General features: G+C 40.4%; 1 protein-coding gene across 2 annotated transcripts; it reads right to left on the bottom strand.

The window, feature by feature from the left end:
• Nucleotides 1-584: 584 nt before the first annotated feature.
• On the bottom strand, nt 585-22,265 carry RRP12 (ribosomal RNA processing 12 homolog). 2 transcript variants are annotated; one of them, XM_053450278.1, is made up of 34 exons: nt 22,067-22,265; nt 20,753-20,985; nt 19,926-20,009; nt 19,470-19,546; nt 18,919-19,024; nt 18,581-18,697; nt 18,188-18,326; nt 17,582-17,709; nt 17,034-17,132; nt 16,784-16,875; nt 16,098-16,209; nt 15,860-15,960; nt 15,181-15,295; nt 14,944-15,086; nt 12,998-13,119; nt 12,530-12,594; nt 11,943-12,105; nt 11,491-11,645; nt 9,630-9,697; nt 9,437-9,530; nt 9,201-9,359; nt 8,792-8,872; nt 8,083-8,188; nt 7,783-7,890; nt 6,946-7,103; nt 6,216-6,307; nt 5,648-5,809; nt 5,143-5,309; nt 4,411-4,518; nt 3,863-3,915; nt 3,599-3,674; nt 3,099-3,166; nt 2,107-2,189; nt 585-1,371 (listed from the first exon to the last, which is right to left on the bottom strand). In XM_053450278.1, exons 1-34 carry the CDS (start codon nt 22,203-22,205, stop codon nt 1,272-1,274), a joined length of 3,873 nt encoding a protein of 1,290 aa, XP_053306253.1. In that variant the 5' UTR covers nt 22,206-22,265; the 3' UTR covers nt 585-1,271. The 2 variants fall into 2 exon arrangements, with proteins under 2 accessions (XP_053306253.1, XP_053306254.1); XM_053450279.1 differs by having other exon boundaries at nt 3,863-3,912.
• Nucleotides 22,266-23,404: the final 1,139 nt, after the last annotated feature.

Genomic DNA, 23,404 nt, shown 5'->3' with positions numbered 1-23,404 from the left:
GAGGAGGACAGCGGCAGCGTATCGCGGGGAGGGAGGACAGCGGCAGCGGATCTCGGGGAGGGAGGGCAGCGGATCTCGGGGAGGGAGGGCAGCGGATCTCGGGGAGGGAGGGCAGCGGATCTCGGGGAGGGAGGGCAGCGGATCTCGTGGAGGGAGGGCAGCGGATCTCGGGGAGGGAGGACAGCGGCAGCGTATCGCGGGGAGGGAGGACAGCGGCAGCGTATCGCGGGGAGGGAGGACAGTGGCAGCATATCTCGGGGAGGGAGGACAGTGGCAGCGTATCTCGGGGGGGAGGACAGTGGTAGCATATCTCGGGGAGGGAGGACAGTGGCAGCATATCTCGGGGGGGAGGACAGTGGCAGCATGTTTTTTTTGGTGCTTTTTTAAAGAAAAAAAACTTTTTCTTTAAAAAAGCACCAAACTTTTAGGGTGCGGCCTATATACGGGGGCGGCCTATATCCGAGCCAATACGGTAGTTTAAAAAAAAAAAAAAAAGTGTGCAAACTTTTTGACCGTCCCTCGTATAACCAGCTCTGCACCACCACTGATCACAAGAGGGTATACAGTATATATAAAGAGGTACATGTTGTTAAAGGTTTTATTCATTCTAACATATCTTTTAAACAGTAACATATGTACGATGTCTTCAATGTTCACTGTGCAAAGTGTCAGAACAGACCAGCGCAGCTGTAATGCCACAAGGGAAATCTGTGCTAACTTAATCACACCTCAAACACTAGAAAAAGTTAAACCTGTCTCTTATCTGGCAGCAAAAGGTTTGGATTCAGATTTTGGAAATTAGTTTGATGATAAGCATTACAGTTTTGGTCTTAAATACAACGTAAAACTCCACTGTAAAAGGAAATAAACTGGGCTAAAACCCAATATATGTCTCCGGGGGGCCAATACTGTGAAGGTCACGATGCAGTTAAGGTCACGTTTAGCCATCTTTTAATAGGACTGCATTGGACTCTCACTTTTCTAGCTGCTGTAACTGCTTTAGGACTTATCTGAAGAAAAAAAGCTAATATACCAAACCAGAGTGAGGTCGGAGGAGCTCCTTACAAGTAGACCATGGATCACTGTAATGGATTATAAAGGGGTGTAAATTAGTTAACCCTTCACACACACACAATTTTTGCAAAGATAAAACCATTTGGTAACACTAAGTTTTCTTGTATCTTATGCATTGCACACGCTTCCTCAGTTATATCAGTCCACAGAGCAGCACAAGAAATGCCAAGTGATAAGTCCCCAAAAATCAGAGCATCTTAAGCCTTTTTCTCTTTCCTCTTCCTTCGGCCAGCCTGGGCGCCTTTCTGTGCCGCCTTCACCAAGCCTTTGAACTGGCCTTGCATCTTTGCCTGTTTCCTGAAAACAGAAGAGACACCAGATCAATACATAAAGCACAGGAGAGGTTTATGTCAAATAAGAAAGAAAACAGAACAAGAGATCATAATCTAGTCCTAAAGGGTCAGAAACCTAGATTTAAGTTTTACTTTACTAAGAGGGTGGTACATGGAACAGCCTCCCATCAGAAGTGGTTGAGGCTAATACAGTGAGGGGATTTAAACATGCATGGCATTGGCATATGGCTCCTGAATCTAAGGCGAGTCTGAGAATGGATTAAGGTTTGAGTCTTTACATCGGGGAGAAAGGGCAGACAATGGTCCCTACCTGCTGTCATTTGTATTTTTTTTAACCAAATTTTAGGTTTCTAAGACTCAAAATGTCTAAATCTAATCTCTATACATTTCACACATAATTTAATTACCGTTGGTGTTCTTAATAAAGTCTTATATAGCCACTCCAACAAGAATACCTGAAGCATGCCTCACAAATGGTGGTAGAGGGCCTCCAAAAACAGACAAATCTAGGCTTCATTGCCAACTTTTGTCTTGGTAGGGATAGTATGCGTTGCTGAATGAAATGACTCAAAGGTCAAAATATCCCTGCTGGCTATAAGAACAGGGGCTTTTAAAACTACGGGGATTGCTAAGGTCATGTTGTAACCAAACTTCCATGTGTCACCAAAAAAAGGGTTTAAAATAAACGTGTGGCATTGGTTGATACCTGGCACTCGATATAAGAAATGTACATATTTACCTTCTGTTCAGCTTGGCTTTGTTTAGGGGGATATAGGCATATGGGTCGTGCCTGCCTTTCTGCTTTACATCCCCTTTTCCTTTCTGGAAAGAGAAAAACAAAGTCTGAGACGAGCAAATACTCTTATACATCATTCCACGGGTGATCTAAAAAAATTGGCATGCAGATGAGCTTGCAGGAATGTTAATGTGTTTGATAAGCTTTTAATAAGCTGGGAGCACAGAGTGTTCATCCTGCATTACTTCTCAGGAATCGGAAAACAGAAAGCCAATAATGATTTGGACAAGGGGTTTGTTTACCTCCAGCTTGAAGCTGCAGCTGGGGCATTACTATTTATAATGCTCCTGTCTTTCCTAGAGTCCATTACTAATTCTGAATTAATCCTATAACGCGTGGCACTTTACATAAATACTTTCAGGGGCTTCCGTTTCACGCGCTGTAAAATGTTGTCTGTGCGCAACCCGCAAACGTTCACCGGCTGCGGGATGCGCACATACAACACCTGCTGCTACCGGCACTTCCGCGGGGGCTTCTATGGCGGAGCACCGGAAGGTGACGTGACGCCGGCGCTCAGTCATAGAGGAAGTGTCGGAAGTAGCAGAGGATGTCTGCGTGCATTGCACAGACCTCCACTGGCTGTCCGAGAGGAGGATCCAGGTCCCCTGCGGGGGGATCTGGATCTCAGTCTTGTAGTCAGACCTCTATTTGAGGTCTGATTAGAAGACAACCTTGAATATAAGACGATGGTTATTTTTCAGAGCATTTGCTCTGAAAAAACCCCTTCTTATAATCGAGCAAATACGGTAATACCTTCCTTGCTCCGAGACATACAAAATAAATCTGCTTGCTATTCGAGAAAGAATCCCTTTTTAAAGGAACAGGGTTCATCTCAGTCCCCATGATCCAAAAATATACATCCATTTAACATTGAGTGCTGTCAATCTTGTTTTAACAAGATAACTATAAATATGCAGGCAGACTGCCAACGGTACCTTAGATTTGTAATTTGTTCCTACGTCAGTCTTTTTGGACAGCGGCCTGTGTATCCCGGCACCTCCAGCTGGAATAAAAGCACATAAGTTTGGGAAAATGGCAAAATATTAATTGCTTGTCAATGGTTAAACAGTAGTAGGAAGTAGAAGCACATGGATTGATTTTACAAACCTCTCCTAATACATAAAGGAATACATTAAAGGAATGTAACAAAGAATGTGCTATAAACCGCCAGGCACCTGTCACTGCCGGCTCATTCCCTCTCCTACACAATCCTCTTAATGGAGCCAAATGCACATGTTTAATGCCGGCCATCACTAGATGGCTGTAAAGAAAACACATCCCATACAAAAACGTATAATTTAAACTATAATTCAACATGTCTACATCATTATATCAGACAAACACCAAGCATTAAATGTATATTTTTTAAAATGGGTTTTGTTGAACAAATGCATGTTTATTAGCCTGAAGCTCAATGTCTAAATATCCTTATTACCTTTGTATTGTGATGATTTTTCCACAGCCTCATCATCATCATTATCTTCTCTAAAGCGCTTCTTTTGTGCTTTTTTCTGCGAAAACAAAACAATTTTTCCCCTAAGAAAATTCAACAAAAGACTGGATGGGTAACTTAACCCAGGGTCAATAAAAAGACGGGGGTCAGGGAATTAAGAGGGTTAAAGCAACAGTGCCTTTATTTGATCACAAAGTTGTCAATCAACCAAGTTAAGATATATAGTAACCCTGAAGCAGAACTTACAGTCCGGATTCCAACTTCCTGCATAAGATCCGCCATCTCTTCATCCACTCCTTCTAAAAAGTAAAGCGAGTGAATTACTAAATGACAGTCTTAGAGAGTGTTCATTCATCAGTGTTCATCCAAATGACATTTTTATGTATAACTCCAATTGGAAAGCACTGTAGTGTTGGCGCTATAAAAATAAATATTAATAATGACTTATATTCACCATGAGGTAGTTTTGAGTTGTCATTTTATAAGACAAAATAAAAGGACAATACTGTGTTAACATTGTTTCATGCGGGTTCTGCGCTTGGGATGAGGAGTGTAGATACAGTATAGATAGAGTGGGGGAATACAGTTTGTAGACATGCAAGACAGCTTTATACAGTGAAATAAACCCCGAGTATATTGTTGGATAAATGGGACTTTATGGTATAATCCAGAGCTACAGGCAGAATTTAAACTTAAGCTGGTCGGATGGACCTGCACAGACACATTATGAGTTTCCATATCTATATAAAAAAAAGCACCCAACTCTTCAAGTACCTGAACTATCAACTACACACCTTTTGATTTCTCTTCCTCTGCTTCGTCATCTGGGATTATAAGACGTCCGTCTGCGCTGGTTTTAAAGTCATGCTGTAATTTGCTGGACTTAAATTCTGGTTTTGTGGCTGTAAGTCAAAGACAACAAGGTTTATCGCACACTATATTTCAGATTGTTGAGATTGAGAGTCTCAGTTATTCTCATATTGTTAGAAAAAGTCCATATTCATGTATTACCGCGCAACCAACATATAAGAGATGCAAACAGAAAAACCCCAAGGAAATAAGTTTGCAACAAACGTGGCCTTAGTGAAGATGTATTGATCGAGAACAAAGATAAGGTTTCGATCCGGAGGATTATTGTCCAGCCTTGATCCTGGCTTCCTTTGCAGTCAGGACAGGGTCTGCCTTGGCACTCTAGTCCTCTTATTCATAGTCCACGAGGAGTGTCTCAATCTTGTACCCGATTAATTTAAAAAAAGGCATATTTTTGTATCTCAATTTGTGTTTCAAGTCTGTTTCAAAATACCTCTAATATTTTACAGCTGCCTGTGCTAGGGGCTATATAGAATGTATTTGTCACTGCAAACAGTAAACCTTTTTGGACTGCGCTATTATAAAAGCAATACTTGTGTCCAATATGGCGCAGAAAAAAATAATGACTGCATTACAATTAGCTTGCGGAGATTGCGACAAGACCTTATCTGTCAATGTTCTACATTTATATTCTCAGATTAATCACTATTGCTTACCCAAGACTCTCTGTGCTGCGTTTGGATCAAGGAAGTTAAGAGGCTCATCTTCCTCTCCCTCCTTTAACCAAGCACTTGTCTTCTGCCTGACCTGCTTCTTCTGTTTCTTTGTTGGCTTCTCATCCTCATCATCTTCATCATCTGTATCTGCCAAGAGGTCTTCTATACTGTATTAAAAATAAACGAATAAGCATATGCTACAGTTGCAGTTACCAACATTCCAAGCAACTGAAAAGGGCTACATTAAGGTAAAAACATCTATTTATCAACAGAAGAAAGGCAAGAAAGTAACCAGACATAATACAGAGAGTACATTCCGAAGAGCTCAATGACTCTAGATTGTCACGTGTCCTGTGAAATCAAATATTTAACTGATAAATCCCTCAGGTTTCCGCTTTTGGCATATACTCAGATATGCACAGGTTTTAGTGACATGAGAACATAAGCACAGGCGAAGCAGATTTCCCTATGACACCCCTATGGTAGGGAGCAGAAATAGACTTACCCATCTCCTTTGGGTTTTGCAGCCTTGTTGTCGTCGTCATCTTCGTCCTGTGATGCCGCCTCTTTGATGGCTTTTTGTTTCTTGTTCTTTGCCTCCGCCTTGCGTATGTTCACCAAGACTTTGTGATACTCCTCTGGGAGCATGCTTTTCACCAGCTCAAACCTACAGACGTTCACAAATAATGAAACATGCATTGAGGACAAAACCAGAAGCAGGACACGGCGTGACCCACCGCGCTCAGCCATCCCTCCAAGGAGCTACCTCTTCTCACTATGCATCCTCTGCGCTTGGCGCTAGGACATGATGTCACAGCAAACAGGAAGACATACTATGGCGTCTCCGTAGCCTAAATGGTCAGGCTACAAGATAGATAATGAGCAGCACCCCACCCCCGATAGCCCAACAAGAATATCTGCCCAAGGCAATGTGGGCATCGGGGCTGCCTCCCCACCCTGCTCCTGATGCTCTAGGCCTAATCAATCTAGACCAGAATATACTGCTGCCCATTTGTCATTATTTTCTATTGTCTAAGTAATCCTTGTTCTGTAGTCATTTTAGGACTTCTTACCCAAACTTCCGGATAAATTTGGTGAACATGTTCCGGAGTTTTACGCGGAAATGACGCCTCATGTCACTGTTTATATTTCCAATCGCCTCCAACTGCAAATTAGAAAAATGCAATGTCAAACTTTTTAGAAAAACAACCATTTTTCCGTATAATTTATCTTTAGGATTGAGTACAATTCAATGTGTATTCTTTAATAAATAAAGGTCAGTTCTGCCCTAAAGTTATGATAAAGAAACTTTAATCTAAAACTAGAGGATCCGAGGCTTAGATGAAATGTAAGGGAATTTTACTTTACTGAGAAGGTGGTAGATAAATGGAACAGTGTCACAGTGAAAGTGGTAGAGGCTAATATAGTCACAGAATATTACTGAAGGAGATAATTCAGGTTATTACTGTTCCAAGCAACTGATGCAGACCAGGGGTCCCTTTCACCATTGTAGATTCTCCATCGTCTGGCACTTGCAATGAAGATTAGCAATTCCCTAAATACTAACATACCATGTGCTGATCTCTGCCCAAGAGGACACTTTAAGAAACCAAAGCTCCAATAGGTTTTAAGGCAAACTAAAACATGATCCAAATATCATTGAGCTGTTGATGGAATTTGATGAGACCAGAACAGTTAAACTCTATAGAAAAATTCTCTCTGTGGTGCATCCTAATCTATTTCTATAATAGAAGATTTAAAAGGACAAAAAAAGGAGGGAGCAAAAAAAGTGGAAGTACCCACCATCATCTGCACATGCTTGGAGAGAACGGTCATATCCATCATGAAGATAACAACCTTAATGAAACCCAGAGCCGCTTTCACCACTTCACGTGTCTTTGAGATGAGGAGCAGGCACACATTCTCCAGCAAGTGCTCAATAACCCCCACTCCCATCTGATCTGTTAAGAGAAGAATTAAGAAAATATAGACATTTGCCAGAAAAGATAACTGGAGCATCGTAGGGGGGGAAAAGGGGACAAAACCAAGGGTGAAAAATGTAAGCCAATAACTTTGTATCCTGCCACCGGTTCCCAGGAAGAGGACACCTAGCATCCCCATTAAGCCCAGAGAGACCATAGAACATAAGTGCTCTAACCACACTAGTGGCAACAAACAGTTAAAGGTGCAAATAAATACAATTTCACAAGCCATCGCATTATGGGTTATACAAACCAGAAACGTAAAGTCTTATTCGCACACATTCTTGCAAACGTAACATACGATTCTAAAGAATACACAATAAACTGCAGAGGTTCTGCTGTAAGAGACGTCACTCTATTGTGTGTGCATCACGGCTCAGATCGTCGCTGCAGACGGGTTCCCGAGAATTAGCACCAGCGATTCGCCCCTAACACTTCCGTCTAGTCATCTTTCAATAATAATTGAAATTTATGGAAATTGGGTTGCCCGCACAAACCCACCGACTAACCTTGTGTTTGATTAATAAATGCATGACTTACTCATAAATGTGTTACTATTCAACTCTACAGCACCATCATATAAGCAGTCCTCCCTAAAGAAATAAACACCTTTTGTGTAGCAGAGAACGAGGGTGATCGTTCACCATTAATATCTCACCTTTGAACTCAAACAGCAGTCTTGTAAGTGTAAGCACAGCACAACTGATCATCGTGACTGAGCCGGTCAATCCAGCATAGACGACGGCCAGGTAGCACTCCATAGCCTCTGCCAAAGGAACATTAAACAGAAGAGTGTAACATAACCTTCATACACGTACACAACAAAACAAATACAACCTGAAATTGAAGATACAAAGTAGTGTATTTAGATAAAACTAATTATTCTAGACACACATTTCATTGCGTAAGTAACAACTGCTTAACAGAAAACAGACGTTCACTAGACACTACAGGTCACCTTTCTGGTCTTCCCTGAAGCGCAAGAAAGCGTGTCCTATCTCTGCCAGCAGAGTATACGCGTTCTTCCGAGCTCCTACCGACACTTCTTTGGTACAGATCATTACCTGTCGAATATTGTCAAAATAAATTTCCGTTTGTCAAAGATCCTCAGTGTAAAAGTGCGATGAGAAAACATTTTGAGGCCAACCACAGCACGATCTGAAGGTTATCTACGTTCACCTTTTTGTAGTGAACTATATCTCCCTCAACCCTCAGATAACCAAATAATCAACGAACTGGTGACTTCCAAAGGCAAAACGGTGGTTACATGCGCTCTCTTATTCCAGCTAAAAGGATATCCTAGCTTAGATGCTTCTGCAATCTGAATCATATGGATAAAATAAAAACTCTAAAGGCTATCTAAATATATATTTCTCACGTGCCAAAATCACAATATGTAAATTAACAAAAAGTGCTATTCATTCCAGGATACAGAATAAAAATATACAGTGCCAAAAACAGAGGTATTGGTATTTTCCCTCGTTTTCCTTTTAACATTTATATGTAAAGCACACAAGGACTTGTTAGAAGCAGTGCAGGCACTTTTATGGCAGAGTTTGGTTTAAAATTGGGATTAGGCTGTATTCATAAATAAAAGGCTAGCTGAGAAGTAAAAGGCTTTATGGGGTATATTTACACCAATTCCTTAACGTGATGTGGACCCTCACCTCTGGGATAATTGAGGCTATGAATTCTTCATGATCGGCTCCAAGCTGCTTCACAATGTGGATCAGGCATTTCAGACGCGGCTGCCAGCGGGGACAATTAAAAGACAAAGGGTAAGACAGACCAACAACATTCACGGATGATTGAAAATGGAAGAATTAGAAACAGGGGGGAAAAAAAAGGAACTTTCTGTTGATTTGTGAAACCTGTGAACACTTCAATTATTTTTATGTGTTCCGCATTACAAAACAATTTGGGCACCAGCTCACTTGAATTTATAATCTTGCTATAGCCAGATCACATTTAAAGTTTTTTTTGAAAAGAAGAGCTGTGGATGTGAACAATGGTCTCCCAGCAAAATATATTTGGGGGCCGCCAAAAAAAATAACCTATAACATTATCTGGTTTTACCCTTTTCGCTGGCGATGAAGCACTTTTCAGCGAACCCAGCAGAGTCTTCTTAAGATCTTCAAGGTTGATATTCACAAACTCTTTACAGGGAGGTCTTTCCCCTCCACAGATCTCTTCCAGGACCCTGTATGCTTTCTTCTGCATGCTGTTGTTTTTATCCTGCCAATGGACCACAATCCGTCATCAAAATAGCCAAGCATACAGTTGATAGATACATTTTATTGGAGTATACTTACCTCCAAGTATGGCAGAATGGTCTGGTACACCTTGGTCATGGAAACTTGATCAGCATAGGGGACCATGGCCACAATGAGATCCAGCACGTACAACCTAGACAGAAAGAACGGATATGCATTCAAGATGCCCTAAATCCCACTTATTTCTGTCTCAGTACTAAAAATAAATATCCAAAGCAGACTTTGATTTTACCTTGTGGTTTCTGAATCATCTGCTTCAGTCAATTTGCTGCTTGCTTTTTCCAAGAAATTGCTGACCATCTGCAAATATTTAAAATAATTCAGTATTCCACATTGTTAGGGATATTAATGAGACAAAGTAGGCAAAACCAATATTTTCTCACACACGCAAAATACCGACGCTACCAAATATTGTAGTACCACATCCACAATATTAATTTAAGGAGATACCCTATATTTTATCTCTGATCCTAAATTCTTTCAGATCGCCGAAAATTATAATTCAAATTAGATATATATCGCCACGATAGTCAATCAAAAATATTTATTGTGAATACAATTTATAAAATATATATATGAGTCACATAGTGCATAATATAAAACACAAAATTCTTAAAACATGTCAAAAATGAATCAATTCAAATACAGTATATTATCGATAGTTATCAATATGAATTGGTATTTTATGAGTTTAACACACAATTAATTTCCAGTCCACTCAGCAACCAAAAATTGATAATAAACAGGGCAGTAATAAAGATATCACTACCTCTCTAATATTAGTTCAACTAATAACAAATTAACAATAATTTAATTGTGTCTAAGAGTATTAGTGAAGTTCCTAATAGATGCAAATAATGTCAAACTTCATCTATAGGTAAAAATACCTTTTCATTATTGTTATTATCACGGGTTATAAGCTGCAGTCTCACAAGCCGTCATATACAATAATGCAATATACTATTTCCCAGAAACAGGGAATTCTATACGAAGAAGACAAAATTCACCTCTATTCAGAATAATAAAACAATTGTAATTACCACCACTTGTTGCTGTTGTCCAACTGGTCCTTGTAGAAGTTAATCCAGGTTCAGTGGCAAGAAATTAAGTGGGAAAGAATATAACTTTCTACAAGTTATATAGGTTAGAACTCAAAGTAACTCTAAGAGTGAGATATGGTCCCAGGATCTTAAGATTCCAATTCTCTGGGGTAAATCTGGTGAATAAATCCGTCAGGGTCTGTCTATTTCAGGGTGCGATTTTTTTTCTTATTATTAAAGACATAAGCTTTTAAAGACAGGGCTTATTATCATAGCCTCCACCTTTTGATTGGAATTCTCCAATCATAACGGTGGGTTTTACCCATTATAATTAGAATTTCTACTCATATTTACACCGTTGTAGTTTCTTAATTTACCTGTGAGAGACGCTCTGGTCTAAGAATTAACTTAAAACCCTAACATATGTGTTTGGAATTTATCCTTGGTCACCCTAATCGCCAAATGTTACTTCCTAGATAGTAACTCAGGTCTTGGTAGTCTTCCCATGTATCCCCCATACGAATTTACATTCCCAAGGATATACAGCGTCTACTCCTTAACTTTCTCATGGAAGATAACATTAATTGTATCGTACATAGTGAAACATCTATATACATGAATACTTCTTTGTTCTCAATTATAGAGGGAACAAAGACAAAAAAAGAAATAATCACTATATGATTAAGTAAAATAAAATGGCTCTGACTCCATTTTGTGCTCATGAAATGTATATATAGAATACATGTTTTCTGTGATAAAATATCTGACAACATTCATATAGATGCTAGTAGCCTTCAAACCTTTAACTAGTTTACTGTAAACACACAATGTAAAATGTTTCAGAAATATTACTCTGATGTTATAGAAAATCTATCTAGTGTGCCATTCTTGCTCTTTTAAAAGCTCAATTTTTATTTGTTCTTATGTCTTGTCAGAACAGCTTTATGTATGTTGCAGGTACGTTTAAATTCCCTCACGTTATTAGCCCCACCACTTCTGTTGTTCCACTTATCTACCACACTTTCAGTGAAGAACTTCAATACATGACAGTACCTGATTGTCTGTGATGGTGAGGTAAGCTTTGACTGTATCGAGTACCGGAAGTCTGTTTGCGGCTCCTTCTCCCGGTCCCGGCTGCTGGCTGTACACATTGAACAGAATGGGGAGAAAGTTCTTGGCAAACCGTGCCACCTCGGCTCTGTCGGCCTCTGTGTGTGTGGAAAGGGGGAGAATGGACCAAGATAAAATTAGCATTTTTTCGCTTATTTTATTTTACCAACATTAATCCCTTAGGATTTCAAAGACAACAAAGAGGTAAAAAGCCAGAATCCATAAGATGTCTTCTATGTCTAACCATTACCAATATAAGCCATGGCACTCAAAAGCTCTTAGTTCAAAGATTCACTCAAAGATAATCGATAATATACAGAAATAAACACTCTCTAATATGCTCTGAGCAATGCTCATCCACCAATTTACCAAGACATATTTTTGGGTCAGTTTACCTGCTTCACAGCCCTTGCTAATGAGGGTGCGGAGAGCCTGGCAGACGGTGAGACGGAGGTCAGGTCGATCGCTGATTGCCATTCCTAGGTGGCGAGCAATGTTTTTAAAAGAGGTAGCAACATCGACTGGTTTGGTGCAGAATCCAGGGAGCATCGTCCACATCTACATATGATGGGGGAAAAAAAATGTATATATATTACACACATGCACATAACTGATTAATCCGTACACATATGGCATTCTTTGTAGACCCTGGAACTGTGGGCTTTACATCTTGAGTATAAGACACCAAAGTTGTTCCTTCAGGAGAAACGAATGATCCATAACATAATAATAACATGCCTATAACTAAAAGAGGATTTACAGAACATTAATGTGTGACCAACAGGATTATTAATAATAATAGACAGCAACACGTAGGATTTGGGAAATAACAGACAATACTGATGACACCCCAAGGGGTTAAAAATTTTAAATGGTAAAATACAATGCAGATGGAGATTTACAAAGCCAATCATTCCGCAACCACATGAAAGAAGATGCAGATGAGTGAAGGCAATCCAAATTATTGGTGGTCTTTGCTTACTTGCCACTGCAGAGTGTCATAAATTTTGGCTTCGAGATTTCTCCCCGCCTGTGCCAGTTCACCAGCTGAAAAAACAAAAAAAGAATCAGTTAGTGTGCTAGCCGACTCTCGTTTCCACTAGACACTTACATTGGGATAGTAGAACAGTACCCCTAAACTCCTGACTTGCCCAACAAAAGCCAACTCAATGTACACACTTTGCTTAAATAAGTACTTTGTCTTGTTGTACCATTAACATTGGCAATTAAGCAACTATTGAAGACCCCAGAACCCATCGAAAGTACCGTAAGAGCTACACAAACACCATATGATGACCGTGGCTTGAATGGGATTTGGTACATTCATAACTCCACAATACTTCAATATCTACATATTATCTATTCAATGTACGTATACCACATGCGTGAAATCAGCTCATGCTCTTATGTACTGCACCCCAGTACGTTCAAAGCAATCTTTGTAAATTACCTCGACTTTTCACTCTGGTGGCCAGAGGCAAGAAGTACCTCGTAAAAAACCCAAGCTCCGTGTTCTTCACGTGGTCTCGAATGACTGGTACGAGCCAGCTGCGAGGGAAGTCGCACTGCTCCCTGACAAGAGAACTGGACATTAGTATGGAAGCATTTAACCCGATTTTCCTCAAACCTTCAGTCGTCCGGTCACATCACATTCCAACAGATAAAACTAAGTCTTGCAGCGCAACAATATTTGTTGTTAATAATAAAACAAAGGTCTGTAAAAGTCACCCGTTACTCTAGATTGTAAGCTCTTTGAGCAGGTTCCCTCATCTGCTGTTTCTGTTAGTCAAATTGTTATGTTACTTGTAATGTCCTGTCTACATACTGTACAGCGCTACAGAATATGCTATATAAAATAATCAATAATAATACTCCCCTCACAATAAAGCCCAACTCCCATGTTTATATTCCTTTTCTTTACAGTGTAAAGATTTTCGAAGATACTAAAATTGTAAATTGTCGGCCCTATATACCGTATTTGCTCGATTATAAGACGACCCTGATTATAAGACGACCCCCCAAAATCTGAATATTAACTTAGGAAAAAAAGAAAAAGCCTGAATATAAGACGACCCCAAAGGAAAAAAGTTTTACCAGTAAATGTTAATTCATGTAAACTATTTTTTTTAAATAAAAGCTATGATTGAGAAACATATTTTTTTTGTTTTTATTTCTTGTATTTTCCAACCTGTCCCCCAGTTACGCACATCTGCCCCCAGGCTTGCCACTCCAATATGGCACTGTGGCCCATGATATGCCTTTTAACCCTCTATATGCCACTGTGCCCCATGGTATGCCTTTTGACCCCCTATGTGCCACTCTGCCTCCAGAAATGCCTTATACCCCTATATCCCATTCTGGCATTTAGGGGGTTAAAATGCATACTATGGGGCAGAGTGGCATATAGGGAGGTATAAGGCATTTCAGGAGGCAGAGTGGCATTAAGGGAGTTAAAAGGCATTGTATAGAGCACTCTGCCTCCAGAAATGCCTTATACCACTATATGCCACTCTGCCATTTAGGGGGTTAAAAGGCATATTATGGGGCAGAGTGGCATATAGGGAGGTATAAGGCATTTCAGGAGGCAGAGTGCTCTATTAAATGCCCCCCTAACGCCACTCCAGAAATGCCCTATGCCCCCATTTAACACACACACACACCCTATACCCCCATTTAACTAACTAACACACACACACTCTCTCTCTCCCCCCCCTTCCCCCGCTCTCCCCCCCTCTCTTACCGGTGCTTCCAGCCGGGGCAGCGGGTTGACGTCGCCTTCTGCTGCAGCCGGAAGGAGGTGTGGCTAGCAGCGGGGGTTTGTATGCGTCCATCGCGCATACTTTCCCCGGCTGTCAGAGATCAGAGTTCCCCGCACCGGTGCGGGGAACTCTGATCTCTGACAGTCGGGGAAGGTCTATGCGACGGACGCAGACAACCCCCGCTGCTAGCCACACCTCCTTCCGGCTGCAGCGGACGTTGTCTACGCGGATCGCGTAGACGTCAACCCGCTGCCCCGGCAACACAGCAGGAAGCACCGGTAAGTGTGTGTATGATGGGGGGGGGTGAGACAGGAGGATCCAGGTCCCCTGCAGCGGTGCGGGGGATCTGGATCTTAGTCTCCTAATCAGACCTCTATTTGAGGTCTGATTAGAAGACGACCCCGATTAGAAGACGAGGGGTATTTTTCAGAGCATTTGCTCTGAAAAAAACCTCGTCTTATAATCGAGCAAATACGGTAAATAAAAGAAATAATAATAAAGATACCAGGAAGCGACTAGTTACCCTTGCCTTGTGTGGCTATTCCTGCTTAAGTATTGATTCGCCTTCCCTGAGTTAATCATCTAGTGAGATAAGTTACATCTGCCAAAGGTATTAGACCCCAAAAGACAGGCTTACTCTGTGCCATCAATCTGTAGGGGAACAGCATTCAAGACAATTTCAGGTCCCATACTCTCCACAGCTGCCCCTATGGCCTGATCTAGATCCGCAGCATATGGGAAATGTGTCGAAACGCGCAGGTCAGCTAGAGACTGCAAACACTGCAAAAAAAAAAAAAGGAGATTCAGTCAATGCTGAACAAAAGCACGGCAAAGGCAATGATGGAGACTTCCACTGCAAAAGGCCAGTTCTTACTTTTTTCATAAATGGATGGCACTGCTTTCCAGCAACCTCAAAGAAAGTCTGCAACACCTGTAGGATGTAGGGCCAGGAAGCATGGAACTTGTACGTTAGACCCTCTTCAACAATCCTGGAAGAAGCACAACTTAGATTACCAAAAAATAATGAATATTAGATTTTAAAGAACAATAAACTGGTGTTGGATTAGGACACCAACTTAATAATTAAAAGAAAAAAAAATCCAATCATGTGAAATATAGGCTTACAATTTTCCATGCCAATATTACCCACTTATTACTAATGCAATAATCTATGCAGCATTCCTTATTCATCAACGAGCCTTAGGGACCGAAAATCCTCGTTAACATCAGCCCCCTTTAAAATTGCATGTTTTCCAAAGGCCCTTTGTCTAACCCCAGCTACGATCGTGTCTCAATGCAGGTGTGCTGAAGGACAAGGTTAAGTGTGCGGATTCTTGTCTTAAGTGGCAAACTAAACATAAAAGTAGTAGGACACTAGTATTACAGCGGTGTCACAATGTATTGTGCAAATATGGTGAGAAAGGTTCTGTAATAGAACCTAGATCCTGCCCACCATACCTGTGATTTTTATCAATACTCTCGGCTGCGAGTTTGCCCGTATTAAATATTTCTCTCTCTGTATAGTTTTAGTATATTTCTCCAAACGCACTCACTTGAACATTTTAAAAACGAGCAACGCCGGTCCAGATGAAGGTGAAGGAGAGACTGTGCCGATGCTGCCAACATTAGCTGCGACACACTCTGTAAGGAGAGACTATAAAAAAAGAGGGGAAAAGTCACAACATTTCTCACCTTATCAGTATTTGTTAAAAAGGATTTTCATTCGGCTGTGCCATTTACATCTCACATCTTTGGACTGTCACTTTATGATAATAAAATGTTAACACAAACCTTCAATGTTTTAGCGGCTGCAGACACAACCTGCACATGAGGAGACAAGAAGCAGTTCATGGACACGGTGAAGAGTCGTGGAAGGTGACCAAGGCAGAGTTCACCGTGCAACCTAAGATGAAACAAAACTGTCAGAACGGGGACAACTCATCTACATAAATAGTTCAGTAAGTAAAGCAAGGCATTTCCTATCGCATTCAAAAGGTTTTGTTAAAAATGAGGTTCAGGGAATAAAATGTCCTTTATATCTTTTCAAACAGAACAGCATTAGCATTCTTAATGCAAAAAAACCCAAAACGACTGAAAAACAGCTTTCACATCGTTAACTCTGCTAATTCTATTCCGCATTGTAACCTTTTCACGCACGATGGCCACCTCTAGAATTTACGCTCGTGGAAAGGCTCAACACAACCTAATGTACTTGTCTCTATATTCGCCTTTCCTTTACGCCCATGAAATACCAGGCATTTTTGATCTAGCACTGCAGCAATCTTTCTTAGAGGTATATTAATTAAACAGGGAGTTAAGAGAAGTGTTAAGGATTTTAACCCAATATCACTCTGCAGTATTAAGGGTTAGTGAGCTTCTCTTGCAGGAAGGACTGAGTTGACCTTCCATTATACAGTTAAAGTAGTAGAGTTCTTAAAATCCATCTCATTAATTTAAGGACTCTATTAGCATCTTACCTAGACAGATTAATATGGGCTTTTTCCATGACAGCTAGCCAAGCCAGCAACGGCTGCAGATCATTCTCATTGGGCAGGTAGTCATACAGAGCCTGGAGAAAGAATTACAGAAGAGAATTTGGCACAAGACCTGGACAATACAGCCCCTCACCTTAAACATTTGAGAAAGATATGGATGAAATAGGAGGGTAAAAATATTCATATTTATTGGCTTATTTTATTAGTCCTGCTGTAAAGGCTTCATACTCACTGTAATGATCTGGGCGTTGAGCTCAGGGGTCAACGTCGAGGGGCTGGAAAGTGAACTGAAGAGGCCGTGAAATGCCTGCATTGCACATGCTGTGATTAACTACAAAAATAGAGAGGGGGAGATACAGATTAAACAATTAAATGGCATAGAGCGTCTCGGAAACATCTAAAGCAATTCCCCTTGGTTTGGAAGCATAAGCTTAGTAATTTCAACGATCATGATTCTATTAAACCTCTAAAGATATATTTGTCTAAAACAAAAAGCGAAGGTGCATTGGCGCTTGAGCCATTACAGTGGAGATGTCAGATGCTAGCCGCTGCTGACCGGGGAGAGTCCAGATGCAGTGGTGGAGAAATCCATCCAGCACTGCGAAAAGTCTTAAGTCATTAAGTGTTGTCACTATAATGTATAATTACTATGCGCATTACTCGTATTAGAGACGGGATGACATAAATCTTCTGACTCCAATACTGAATAGGAAGGGAAATTTCATAACATGGGGAGATTCAATCCTTCATATTGATATGAGACTTGACACAAGTACTTACCACGTGGCTCAACGTCATAACCTTCAGCAATGTCTCACAACAAGACTTTGCAATATTAACAGGGAAACAAGGCAGCAAGTCCTTCAGTAGGGTTAACATGTGTAAGGTTGTTGTGGCTTCTTTATTACCTGGTAGAAGGGAGAGAGGACCACACACATATATGCCTTATTTGTATAGTGATGATAAATGTACCATTTTTTTTCAAAATTCCACCAGCAACTTAATTTCAGCACCACCAGAGAATAAGTGAGTTAACAAATTACTATGTATAGTTTTTTTTTGTTTCACATGTATTGTGTATAAGAAACCCACAGGAATTATAGACCGTTATATGCAAAGAGGACCTACAGATTACAACAATCTGGGAGGAAGATTTTATGGAGAAATCGCTAAAGTAGGAACATGGGTTTTAACCCCTTGATGACAATTGACGTGCCAGAAACGTCATGACTTTAAATGGGTGTAGAGAGCTATCTACAATCGCTTTCTTCACCATAACAGAGTTGCCGGAACATCTCGATGGTGGACATCCGTTTTAAAAGCCTTTAGGAGGCTATCAAAGCTAAAGGAGATAAAATTCCCTGTCCAATTATTGACAACTCCTACCTCCAGATTTCTCAATTTCTTGGATGCAGAATTTGGCAGTGGATGGTGCGGCTGGGTGATGACTGGGTGCGGAATCTGCAAACATGAACTCACTGCCTTTCAAGATGGAGCACACGCCAAGCTGGGCAGCCTTTCGGATCTGAACACAAAAATTACAGCTGAATACGCTCACCGGCTCAGAAAAACTTCAAACAAAACATTGCCGACAGCACTCAAAAGTTAATTGGGCCAATGTAGGTGATCTCACAAAATTAGTAATCTTATCAAACTAAAGTTAGCATTAGGAAAACTATTCCTAATTTTTACTGAATGTCTAAATCCCATTCATTTTTCTCAGGGGATGTCCAACTGTCATGTGACTTGAAAGCAGGTGTCGCATTAAAGCTAACTCACTTTAGGTTTTGCATGAACTGTGAAGCTAAGCAATCCATGATACACTTGTAGAGTTGATGGGTAGCTCCAAGCAGACAGGTCCTGTTTCCGTAGTAGTACAGCCAGGCAAGAGACAATCTGACAAAACAAAAAGTAAATAGAAAATGGAAAACCCGCAAGCGGTGCCAACCATGGTCAAATACCCATTTAAGGAATATGTAATCAATTTGACAACGTGTATCAATAAGCAGGTTGCCAAGGCTCATCATTAACTGCAACGGACATTCCAGAGAAACCGTAGGCACTATTAAGTGTAATTCACTAGTAACAGTTATTTTCTAGGTAACACTAGAACATACCCAACGGACAGCGGAGGTGCCTCCACAGTTTGCCTGTGAGGCCAAGATATCCATGAAAGCCTTAGAGGTGTCTGAAAATTTCTTGATCAGCACTGGACCTGGAACTCTGGCAGATAAAAGACACGGTCAATAGTGAAAGCAGTAGCTAACAAAAAAAAGGGGGGTTGGTTGCCAATGGCAACATAGAAAATACATTTAAAAAGAGTCAATTCAATCAGTATTAGTATCCAAATGCATTCTTAGCAAATCATTCCTTCCTACATTTTGCTGTATTAAACATCATAATACTCCAGTGAGCAGCAGTTCTGGAATAAAGAGGAACCAACTAAAAACCCAATGCAAAGATATTTCATAATTGGATGTCAACAAGTTGGTTATTCTTCAGAATCAGCAGATTACAAATAATCTACAGAGTCGGTGGAGACAGATAGAGAAATACCAACGGCAGCTCGAATGACCAAGGTTGCCAAATGTTAATCTGAAAAATGATACTGACGTCTAATCGTGATTAGGGTGTGCATCATACAACTGTTTTTTAACACAAGACTGACCTCTTGAGGACCAGGTTAAGCAGGTAGGCAACTGCCGCCAAAGACTCTGAAGATTCAACTGCTTCCAGTGTCGTCATCTACATTGAAAAGGGCATTGAGAAGTTAAAACCCACAGCCATTTCACCACACAAAGATTATATATATATATATTTTTTTTTTTTCTTTCTTTTACATAGAATGAGTGATTTTAACACCACTGACAAGTCTAAAATACATCAGTATGCATACAATGTATTACACGACAAATACAAATTCACAATCCATTCTGCCAGTATGTACGGTAATTACCTGCATGCATCAAAATGTATTGTCACGGAAACAGTTCGCTGTATCTTCAATACCCTACATAATTCCTATTACTGACCATATTTAGAAGACAAGACCCCACATCAGTAGGGTCTTTCACTAAGTTATATAATCCCCATAAAAACAAAGATCATAGGCAAATTCACTCACCAGGGCAGCAAAATATTCAGTTTCTGTCTCGCTGCCTCCCTGCGAACGGATCACTTCAGTGACGGCAGCCAGCACAGCACAGATCTGAAGAAAACCAACAAACCCAATACTTGAGACTCAAGACTAGTAAGAACATTAAAAAAATGATTAAAGATGAATCATTTCCAATGAAAGGGGCACTCAACGGCAATTAATACAGTGTTAAGGTATTACTACAGAGCTTTAGCAGAATGTCTCCTCCAAGCCCAAAGTTTCATGCCACTGATGCTGCTGGATGGAGACAGTGGCAAATGCATATGGAAGGGTGTCAAAAATGTAAAGGGACCACACAGCTATCATATACATTAAAGTGCATTTAATGGCTGAAGAGTACCTTAACATGTGAATACCGAGAGCAATATAGTTTCAATTATTTTTACACCGTGAAGGTGGTATATGGGGGGAAAAATACAAGAATATTTAATATCAGTGGTTTCCTTTTTGGTAAATAAAAATATACTGAATTACCGTATAAATCATTTAGTGTCACAGACCCCTTGACATTGAGATATGTGAGTAAATTCAGCTTGTGTCATATTTGGGAGCATTTCACATATGATCTCAAAGGTTCATTGCTGGCCATCTGTACTATACTATTACTACTGTCTTACACCACCACTTATTCATTGCCATATTTTGCCATTTATCTAATCCTACACCTAGACCCAGCCTGTATCATCAGAGAAATTCTCTCCTTGTCGCACAAGACATTATGCCTTCACATCTACAAAATCAGAGGTCACTAGCATGAACCTAAGCTGATGATTTTTAATGAAGATATGATGTACCTCTTTATGAGCAGCAGAGTTAGATTCCCAGTATCTCTGCACTTTCCCAAACGTAACATTAGTGCAATCAGACAAGCCACTCAGGAAAGAAACACCAGATTTCACTGTCATCGCCATCTCATTCCCATCTTCCATGTATTCTTGGGTGTTCTCAGCTTTGTTTGATAAGGACAGTGAGCCCGACTGCAGATCATTGTGAAGTTTGAGAGCATCTACCGTCAAGTCACTTTTGCCTAAAATAAAAAAAAAGCTGTATTAAGTGTGTGTGTATATATAAATAAATAAAAGACACATCCCCACATAAACAGTGACTGCCATTCAATAAATCAAAACAAAAGAGAATAACTTTCAGTATGAAGACAATGAGCTTGTTTTATCTGCATATATCCCAGAAAGCAACAAATAGATTTGGTTTTAATTATAACTATTATAAATGGCCGACAATATATCTAAAAGGACACTCCAGCCGTAATATAAACTTTGATGTATATCATAGCTGAATAATTTGTGGAGTCCCCCTAGCAAACGCACGTGGGGATTCTGAAGAATTTCTCATATAGATTTTCGCCTTTGCCCGACCCCCAGTTATTTTCCGTGCAAGAGACGTGTTCAGCGGAACACATCACCCTGCACGTGAAATATTAAGGCCAATCAGTGCTGGCAGCCAAGCAACGATTTAGAATTGCTGGATACAGGATTGTATTGTATTGTAATGTATGTATTAGAAGCCCTGGCTAGTTAATCACACTATAATGCTCTGTAACCCCCGTACCCGACGCAGTTTAGCGCTGATCGCCTTTATATATTTCCACTGGAACTACGTACACGGGATGCGGTGGACTGGTATTTTCACTTCTGTATCTTTTTTGTATACGTTGATTTATGTTTTTGGGGACATGCAGATTGTATAAACTTTTTTGTCTTTTGGATTAATTTAACATTAAAATTAGTTGAATTAGATTTGGTGTAGTTTCTTTCTCAGTGTGCAGCTCAATATGTATTATACTTCCACATCTTTCTAACATATCACAGATATGATTCATGCTAAAATATGATTTTTCCATGGAGGTAGATTTGTATTTTGTCAGAATGTTAAACTTATCTATGCACAGAGTAAGTTTCTTATTAGCAAAGTTTTAGACCTGTATAATGAGGGTGCACTCTAAGCATGATAGGAGTTATATATCCCACGTTATCGATAACAAAAGTTGTCAATCATCATCCACCCTGTCAGTTTCCCCGATTGCCACTGGCCACCTCTCCTTCACAATAATCCAAATTCGTCCTATACCTGCCCCGTCCCTTAATACTGACCCGAGGGGCGACTGAAGAAACGGCTCCGAGCTGCCTCCCTGTGTCGGCGGACCTCGGGATTGGAGTCGCTGCTATGCCCCTTTTTCCACCGTTTCACTTTACCGGCAACGCCGGAACGAAGTTTCCCCACTTTCCCCATGACCGGAGCCCCTGTTCAGACACGCTGCACCCACGTGTGGCCTCAAACACACTGACGCTATTTCCGCCGCCAACCGGTGAACGACGACTCTATGGTTTTGGTCTCCGGGGCTCCTCCAAAGATCACACTGCCCCCTGGTGTTATCGGACATATCGGTCCTAATATAATTTTATTCTATTATATATACGGAAAGGCAGGAGGGACCGAGACGTCAAATAATAACCCCTGAACACCCCATCACAAATATCCCATTGTCATGAAAACCACTACTGTATTCAGGCTTGGATTAAAACTGTGATGTATCGTTAACATTTTAACTTTAATGTATATGCTAAAAGAAGTACCTTTAAGTTTATGTCATAACCCCAGGACTGACCCAAAAATGACACACTGTACCACACACGCACATACACAAAAACACAAACACATTGACTATGTAACAATAACACACACAGAAACTCATATTAATACACCCACTCAGACACTCATGCCAACACAGCCAGACACTCACACTAACATGCACACACATTAACCTACCCAGACACTCACGCTAACACATACCCACCCAGACACTCACACAATCACAATCAGACACATTAACACACACAAAGTGCCACCGGGCTCCATGTAATGGCCGGCCCTAGATGTCCCCCTTCCAACCATGCTTCCCAACACAAGTGTTCTGATTTTAAAGCTTTTAGGGCATAAGAAGAGTATTTTGAGACCTCCGATGTATAATTTGGTGAAATGTAATACTGGTATCATTCCTGGACAGTATAATTCATGGAATTTATTCTTCCTTTCTTGCAATAAAAACAATGTAATCTGTGGAGAAAAATATATTTTCTCAATTATTTCTATGGCAAGCCGATATCCAACCCTTCCTACTTCAAAAAGTTCCCATTAGTCAAGAGCAATAAGATGGTAAAAAGAAGCCAAAGATTTCTTCTAAATGGTGCAACCTAGTCTGAGAGTCTTGTCATTGGCTAATTTTAGACATGTGACATTTAATTGATCACAATTAAAATTTTAATGCATGCACCCCATCACAGCTTTTACTTACATAAGTAAATGAATTAATTAAAACTGCCTATAGTTTGTCAATTAGTATAATTATTTCACAGATACTGAGTTTAGACGGTCACCTCATAGAAGCAGCCTGTGGCAAAGCCAGCAATTTCTAAGCAATTTCTAAGTCC

This window comes from Spea bombifrons, chromosome 11 (assembly GCF_027358695.1).
Source record: "Spea bombifrons isolate aSpeBom1 chromosome 11, aSpeBom1.2.pri, whole genome shotgun sequence".
NCBI lineage: Eukaryota > Metazoa > Chordata > Amphibia > Anura > Pelobatidae > Spea > Spea bombifrons.
The sequence above is the reverse complement of the archived record's forward strand: the minus strand, read 5'-3'. Positions and strand labels throughout refer to the sequence as shown.